The sequence below is a fragment of the Haliotis rufescens genome, unplaced genomic scaffold (genome assembly GCF_023055435.1).
Source record: "Haliotis rufescens isolate VD_foot unplaced genomic scaffold, xgHalRufe1.0.p SCAF_1, whole genome shotgun sequence".
Classification (NCBI taxonomy): Eukaryota; Metazoa; Mollusca; class Gastropoda; order Lepetellida; family Haliotidae; genus Haliotis; species Haliotis rufescens.
In genome coordinates this window covers 6,841,464-6,850,283 of record NW_025963779.1, presented here as the reverse complement: position 1 = coordinate 6,850,283, position 8,820 = coordinate 6,841,464, and the positions used below count along the sequence as shown (strand labels likewise).

The 8,820-nt window shown below is 46.6% G+C and overlaps 1 protein-coding gene across 1 annotated transcript in view; it reads left to right on the top strand.

Moving 5' to 3' along the window:
* Positions 1–641: 641 nt before the first annotated feature.
* LOC124136691 (phosphatidylinositol 3-kinase catalytic subunit type 3-like) overlaps positions 642–8,820 on the top strand; it is a 30,447-nt gene continuing 22,268 nt past the window's right edge. The window contains exons 1-2 of the mRNA XM_046502682.2: positions 642–766; positions 3,434–3,622. Coding sequence (XP_046358638.1) covers positions 696–766; positions 3,434–3,622 — 260 coding nt within the window. The 5' untranslated portion in view covers positions 642–695. The remainder of the gene's footprint in view (positions 767–3,433; positions 3,623–8,820) is intronic.

Here is an 8,820-nt window from a genome sequence, read left to right as displayed (position 1 = left end):
CATGTACCTAACATGAATAGTGTGGAAATTGAAGTATATGACCGATTATAATTAATTAGGCGTTACGTAATGCAATGAGCGGTCTACCGTTAAGAAACAAAAAACTTCGTATGATGTAAATCTTTTGATCGTTACCTAGATAAGCAAGTAATCAATAGCAACCAACAAGTTATGTACATAGATTAATCATTACTCCAAACTCTTTGACCTCTTGGGGGGAAGGCATTTCAAAATAAATATTGGATGGAGATATCAAAAGAAGGAATGGTATCGTTTGCGTCTAGTCATGGTTCCTGGTATGAGACCTTTTAATATGGGAATCGTTTTGATTCCGTGTCGTTTAATGTATTATCATTTGTTCAACTGTTATTTTTAATACGAAAAACAACATACAAATCTTTTTTTTCCGAGGATACTGACACTGAGTTTAATGAAAATAGATCTATATAGAAAATATTATTGTTTATTTTTTTAATTATTTTATTTTTCTCTCTATTCGTTAAATCAACGCAGGTGAGTAGTATATATGATGGTAAAAAGACGATAGTTGCCAAGTATTATTGTCGTGGAATTATATGCATTAAAATATTATATATCCGTTTCCGAACGTTTGGGAAGGGGAATCCCCGAAAGTTCGCCAACTGAAGTATCACAGAGTTACCTCCCCTTGTCAACAGTGGATTTCCGGAATAACTATGGGGGAGTCGAGTGGCAGATTCTGCTATGTTTACAGTTGTGATGTAGATGTGAATGTTGAAATCAAAATGTAAGTCATAACTTATATTCTATCAAGACATGTAGCATGTTCCGTAGGGGCATTTATGTGTAATCAATCTTTCGGTGTTACCCAGTGATGACTAGTCACAGGCTCAGTTTGACGTTCACTTTTCTCTAGATCTACATGCTTACAGACAAATTATCAGATATACTTTCTTTATACTGTCTGCATTAAACATGTCAGTCAGCTTTTTGTGATTTAATAACAAAATACTACAAAAAGTTATTCTTAACTCATATTTTATTCCAACCTTTTTGAAGATTTATTCTTCAATCTCTTGCAAATGGTGTTTGTTTTAATAGTAACTTAGTAATTAGTATCTCGTATTCACATTTATTACCTTGCTGACACTGTGTTGATGCAATGGTACTCATAATTTTTGTAAGATATTCCTATTATTACAAAGCAAACATGGTAAATTAATGCTTCCTTCAGATGAAAGTTACAAAGCACTCACGGGCGCAAGGCTTGTTGGGAATTATATGAATAGTTCAACACCTGCTTTTGTCAACCAGGACAGTCTATCACTGGTTTCATTGCTGAACTTAGGCGTCTAGCCGATTGTTGTGAGTATGGCAGGGAGTTGGAAAACATGATCAGGGATCGTTTGGTTTGTGGGGCATTGGATGATGCTGCTACAGGTGTGGGTACAACAAATATACACCAGATAAATGTAGTAGGCTCATTGATGCTGAGTGCAGTTACTGTCACATAAGGGGACATATCAACAGGGCATGCCTCAAAAAGAAGAAAGAAGAACCTTTTTTGAGAGATGTAGGGTATATCCGCTACAGCTTCCCCCCGAAAACAGAGATCACCCTATCTGCATACAAATACTCATTCATGTACACCATGAGCCGTCTACCTTTGTAAGCATCCTTGACAGCAGTACCCACACTACCAGACAATATTCTTCATGGAATTCCTTGAGTCAATGCCTATAAAGGCAAGGGACATTGAGAAGTGGACAAACTCTGATTCAGTGCTATCACGTGTGTGCAGACTTGTAGAAGACGGATGGTCGTCAAATACTCCTGATGTCACCCTTAACCATTCTGGGGCGGTCGGATAGCCTAGTGGTTAAAGCGTTCGCTCGTCACGCTGAAGACCCGGGTTCGATTCCCGACATGGGTACAATGTGTGAAGCCCATTTCTGGTTTCCCCTGCCGTGATGTTGCTGGAATATTGCTAAAAGCGGCGTAAAACCATACTCACTCATTCACACTTAAACCATTCTACACTCAACCTGATGAGAATGTTCACGGCTCCATATCACCCAGGGTCAAACGGTCTATCTAAATGTACAGCCCAAACCTTGAAGGAAGGTCTGAAAAAGATGGAGGGTGGAACTGTGTGTTCCAAAGTATCACACTTTCTCTTCAGGTACCGAACATTACCAGATACTACTAACGACAAAAACGCCAGCAGAACTTATGTTTGGAAGGAGTGATGAGAACCATGTGACTCCATCCATCAAGATGAATCGGAGAAAGTCATGAAAGACCAAGCCAAGCAAGATACTGTCTGAAGGTGACCCTGTATGTGGCACCAACTTTGGTAGTGGTCAGCAAGGATACCAGGGACTATTGTCAAGATCTCAAGTTGCGTGTGTGAAGTTGAACTCCCTGACAGCCGTGTCATTCGGAAACACTGTGATACGTTACACCAGGTGACATCTGCTAATGTTCAGAAGTCACCGCGCCTGTAATCACTCCCCACCATGTGTCAATAGGTGGTAGTGATAATCAAGCCCGGTCTCAACGAACAAGGAATGGGCAGAACCCTCACTGCTACCCAGCGTTAGATATTGGCAGAAGTCCTATAGTCCTTGCCAAACTGCCCAATAGTCAAGGTATCCATATGACTAGTAGAAATCTTCAAGGGTTTTGCTATATGTTATCATAATAAGGACAAGTGGATTAAAACTGTTAAGTTTCTATCACTGCTACCCCAGTGAAAGCAGAGAATACCAGAGTCTTCAGAGACACTGAGAGTATCGACCAGAACAGCAAAAGCTCCAATTAGTCTGGATCTGTACACTTGGCAGTTCGTGTGAACAAATCATTAAACAAATACTAGTGGATACACGATCAGTTGAACATGAATGTTGAACTCTAGTCATCGACACTTATGTTTCAGATCTCAAAGGACTATATGATGTATGTCATCTAGATTTTTCACTTGTTTTGTTTTGTTTCATTGTCCGAAAATAAGCCCATGATAGAAACTAATATCAATCCATGTAGGGGGAATGTTACATGGTAAACATTGTAAACAAAAACTCATAATAGGTTTTACTTTAAAAGTAAAACCTCTTAATAGGTTTTACTTTGAAAGTAAAACCTCTTGATAGGTTTTACTTTGAAAGTAAAACCTCACAATAGGTTTTAATGCCTATAGAAAGAACTCTCTTACTTAATAGAGATCCCAATGAATAGGTTTATAAGTTAGATATAACACTTCCCCTCAGGTTTTTATGATATTTAAAACCCAAAATTTTGGGATTAGACCTCGGGGCTGACGCGTCTCGTTTATTTCCCATGGGTGCAGGTTTTAGGTATCATAAAAACCCTCAGATGTGCTTTATCCTACACATGAACTATTTATGTGACTAGATAGAATTTCAAGTAACAATGACATGCTGCATGGTTTCAGTGGCACACTCGAGGGTCTGCGAGACAGACCGAGCTACAAGGAGTTGCTGGAGGATCCTATGCTGAAGTTTTCTGGGGCGTATCAGGAAGGATGCTCCGACATCTATGTGACCTGCCAGGTGTGTGCCGATGGCCGACCCCTCGCCCTGCCCGTCTCCACCTCCTACAAGGCCTTCAGTACACGCTGGAAGTAAGTAACTATACCCTGCCCGTCTCCACCTCCTACAAGGCCTTCAGTACACGCTGGAAGTAAGTAACTATACCCTGTCTGTCTCCACCTCCTCCAAGGCCTTCAATACATGCTGGAAGTAAGTAACTATACCCTGCCTGTCTCCACCTCCTACAAGGCCTTCAGTACACGCTGGAAGTAAGTAACTATACCCTGTCCGTCTCCACCTCCTACAAGGCCTTCAGAACACGCTGGAAGTAAGTAACTATACCCTGCCCGTCTCCACCTCCTGCAAGGCCTTCAGTACACGCTGGAAGTAAGTAACTATACCCTGCCCGTCTCACCCTCCTACAAGGCCTTCAGTACACGCTGGAAGTAAGTAACTATACCCTGCCCGTCTCCACCTCCTACAAGGCCTTCAGTACACGCTGGAAGTAAGTAACTATACCCTGTCCGTCTCCACCTCCTACAAGGCCTTCAGTACACGCTGGAAGTAAGTAACTATACCCTGTCCGTCTCCACCTCCTACAAGGCCTTCAGAACACGCTGGAAGTAAGTAACTATACCCTGCCCGTCTCCACCTCCTACAAGGTCTTCAGTACACGCTGGAAGTAAGAAACTATACCCTGCCCGTCTCCACCTCCTACAAGGCCTTCAGTACACGCTGGAAGTAAGTAACTATACCCTGTCCGTCTCCACCTCCTACAAGGCCTTCAGTACACGCTGGAAGTAAGTAACTATACCCTGTCCGTCTCCACCTCCTACAAGGCCTTCAGTACACGCTGGAAGTAAGTAACTAGACCCTGCCCATCTCCACCTCCTACAAGGCCTTCAGTACACGCTGGAAGTAAGTAACTATACCCTGCCTGTCTCCACCTCCTATAAGGCCTTCAGTACACGCTGGAAGTAAGTAACTAGACCCTGCCTGTCTCCACCTCCTACAAGGCCTTCAGTACACGCTGGAAGTAAGTAACTATACCCTGCCTGTCTCCACCTCCTACAAGGCCTTCAGCACACGCTGGAAGTAAGTAACTATACCCTGCCTGTCTCCACCTCCTGCAAGGCCTTCAGTACACGCTGGAAGTAAGTAACTATACCCTGTCTGTCTCCACCTCCTACAAGGCCTTCAGTACACGCTGGAAGTAAGTAACTATACCCTGTCTGTCTCCATCTCCTACAAGGCCTTCAGTACATGCTGGAAGTATGTAACTATACCCTGTCCGTCTCCACCTCCTACAAGGCCTTCAGTACACGCTGGAAGTATGTAACTATACCCTGTCCGTCTCCACCTCCTACAAGGCCTTCAGTACACGCTGGAAGTAAGTAACTATACCCTGCCCATCTCCACTTCCTACAAGGCCTTCAGTACACGCTGGAAGTAAGTAACTATACCCTGTCCGTCTCCACCTCCTGCAAGGCCTTCAGTACACGCTGGAAGTAAGTAACTAGACCCTGTCTGTCTCCACCTCCTACAAGGACTTCAGTACACACTGGAAGTAGGTAACTATACCCTGTCTGTCTCCACCTCCTACAAGGCCTTCAGTACACGCTGGAAGTAAGTAACTATACCCTGCCCGTCTCCACCTCCTGCAAGGCCTTCAGTACACGCTGGAAGTATGTAACTATACCCTGCCCGTCTCCACCTCCTGCAAGGCCTTCAGTACACGCTGGAAGTAAGTAACTATACCCTGCCCGTCTCCACCTCCTGCAAGGCCTTCAGTACACGCTGGAAGTAAGTAACTAGACCATGTCTGTCTCCAACTCCTACAAGGCCTTCAGTACATGCTGGAAGTAAGTAACTATACCCTGTCCGTCTCCACCTCCTACAAGGCCTTTAGTACACGCTGGAAGTAAGTAACTATACCCTGCCCTTCTCCACCTCCTACAAGGCCTTCAGTACATGCTGGAAGTAAGTAACTATACCCTGTCTGTCTCCACCTCCTGCAAGGCCTTCAGTACACACTGGAAGTAAGTAACTAGACCCTGTCCGTCTCCACCTCCTGCAAGGCCTTCAGTACATGCTGGAAGTAAGTAACTATACCCTGCCCATCTCCACCTCCTGCAAGGCCTTCAGTACACGCTGGAAGTAAGTAACTAGACCCTGCCCGTCTCACCCTCCTACAAGGCCTTCAGTACACGCTGGAAGTAAGTAACTATACCCTGCCCGTCTCCACCTCCTGCAAGGCCTTCAGTACACGCTGGAAGTAAGTAACTAGACCCTGTCTGTCTCCACCTCCTGCAAGGCCTTCAGTACACGCTGGAAGTAAGTAACTATACCCTGTCTGTCTCCACCTCCTGCAAGGCCTTCAGTACACACTGGAAGTAAGTAACTATACCCTGTCTGTCTCCACCTCCTACAAGGCCTTCAGTACATGCTGGAAGTAAGAAAATATACCCTGCCTGTCTCCACCTCCTACAAGGCCTTCAGTACACGCTGGAAGTAAGAAACTATACCCTGCCCGTCTCCACCTCCTACAAGGCCTTCAGTACATGCTGGAAGTAAGTAACTAGACCCTGTCTGTCTCCACCTCCTGCAAGGCCTTCAGTACACACTGGAAGTAAGTAACTAGACCCTGCCCGTCTCACCCTCCTACAAGGCCTTCAGTACACGCTGGAAGTAAGTAACTATACCCTGCCCGTCTCCACCTCCTGCAAGGCCTTCAGTACACGCTGGAAGTAAGTAACTAGACCCTGTCCGTCTCCACCTCCTGCAAGGCCTTCAGTACACACTGGAAGTAAGTAACTAGACCCTGTCTGTCTCCACCTCCTGCAAGGCCTTCAGTACACGCTGGAAGTAAGTAACTATACCCTGTCTGTCTCCACCTCCTGCAAGGCCTTCAGTACACACTGGAAGTAAGTAACTATACCCTGTCTGTCTCCACCTCCTACAAGGCCTTCAGTACACGCTGGAAGTAAGAAACTATACCCTGCCCGTCTCCACCTCCTACAAGGCCTTCAGTACATGCTGGAAGTAAGTAACTAGACCCTGTCTGTCTCCACCTCCTGCAAGGCCTTCAGTACACACTGGAAGTAAGTAACTAGACCCTGCCCGTCTCACCCTCCTACAAGGCCTTCAGTACACGATGGAAGTAAGTAACTATACCCTGCCCGTCTCCACCTCCTGCAAGGCCTTCAGTACACGCTGGAAGTAAGTAACTAGACCCTGTCCGTCTCCACCTCCTGCAAGGCCATCAGTACACACTGGAAGTAAGTAACTATACCCTGTCTGTCTCCACCTCCTACAAGGCCTTCAGTACTGCTGGAAGTAAGTAACTATACCCTGCCAGTCTCCACCTCCTACAAGGCCTTCAGTACACGCTGGAAGTAAGTAACTATGCCCTGCCCGTCTCCACCTCCTGCAAGGCCTTCAGTACACGCTGGAAGTAAGTAACTAGACCCTGTCTGTCTCCACCTCCTGCAAGGCCTTCAGTACACACTGGAAGTAAGTAACTATACCCTGTCTGTCTCCACCTCCTACAAGGCCTTCAGTACATGCTGGAAGTAAGTAACTATACCCTGCCCTTCTCCACCTCCTACAAGGCCTTCAGTACACGCTGGAAGTAAGTAACTATACCCTGTCTGTCTCAACCTCCTACAAGGCCTTCAGTACACGCTGGAAGTAAGTAACTATACCCTGCCCGTCTCCACCTCCTGCAAGGCCTTCAGTACACGCTGGAAGTTAGTAACTAGACCCTGCCCGTCTCCACCTCCTGCAAGGCCATCAGTACACGCTGGAAGTAAGTAACTATACCCTGCCTGTCTCCACCTCCTGCAAGGCCTTCAGTACATGCTGGAAGTAAGTAACTATACCCTGCCCGTCTCCACCTCCTGCAAGGCCTTCAGTACACGCTGGAAGTAAGTAACTATACCCTGCCCGTCTCCACCTCCTGCAAGGCCTTCAGTACACGCTGGAAGTAAGTAACTAGACCCTGTCTGTCTCCACCTCCTACAAGGCCTTCAGTACACGCTGGAAGTAAGTAACTATACCCTGTCTGTCTCCACCTCCTACAAGGCCTTCAGTACATGCTGGAAGTAAGTAACTATACCCTGCCTGTCTCCACCTCCTACAAGGCCTTCAGTACACGCTGGAAGTAAGTAACTATACCCTGCCCGTCTCCACCTCCTGCAAGGCCTTCAGTACACGCTGGAAGTAAGTAACTAGACCCTGTCTGTCTCCACCTCCTGCAAGGCCTTCAGTACACACTGGAAGTAAGTAACTATACCCTGTCTGTCTCCACCTCCTACAAGGCCTTCAGTACATGCTGGAAGTAAGTAACTATACCCTGCCCTTCTCCACCTCCTACAAGGCCTTCAGTACACGCTGGAAGTAAGTAACTATACCCTGTCTGTCTCAACCTCCTACAAGGCCTTCAGTACACGCTGGAAGTAAGTAACTATACCCTGCCCGTCTCCACCTCCTGCAAGGCCTTCAGTACATGCTGGAAGTTAGTAACTAGACCCTGCCCGTCTCCACCTCCTGCAAGGCCTTCAGTACACGCTGGAAGTAAGTAACTATACCCTGCCTGTCTCCACCTCCTGCAAGGCCTTCAGTACATGCTGGAAGTAAGTAACTATACCCTGTCTGTCTCCACCTCCTGCAAGGCCTTCAGTACACACTGGAAGTAAGTAACTAGACCCTGTCCGTCTCCACCTCCTGCAAGGCCTTCAGTACATGCTGGAAGTAAGTAACTATACCCTGCCCATCTCCACCTCCTGCAAGGCCTTCAGTACATGCTGGAAGTAAGTAACTATACCCTGCCCGTCTCCACCTCCTGCAAGGCCTTCAGTACACGCTGGAAGTAAGTAACTATACCCTGCCCGTCTCCACCTCCTGCAAGGCCTTCAGTACACGCTGGAAGTAAGTAACTAGACCCTCCCTGTCTCCACCTCCTGCAAGGCCTTCAGTACACGCTGGAAGTAAGTAACTATATCCTGCCCGTCTCCACCTCCTGCAAGGCCTTCAGTACACGCTGGAAGTAAGTAACTAGACCCTGCCCGTCTCCACCTCCTGCAAGGCCTTCAGTACACGCTGAAAGTAAGTAACTATACCCTGTCTGTCTCCACCTCCTACAAGGCCTTCAGTACATGCTGGAAGTAAGTAACTATACCCTGCCTGTCTCCACATCCTACAAGGCCTTCAGTACACGCTGGAAGTAAGTAACTATACCCTGTCCGTCTCCACCTCCTACAAGGCCTTCAGTACACGCTGGAAGTAAGTA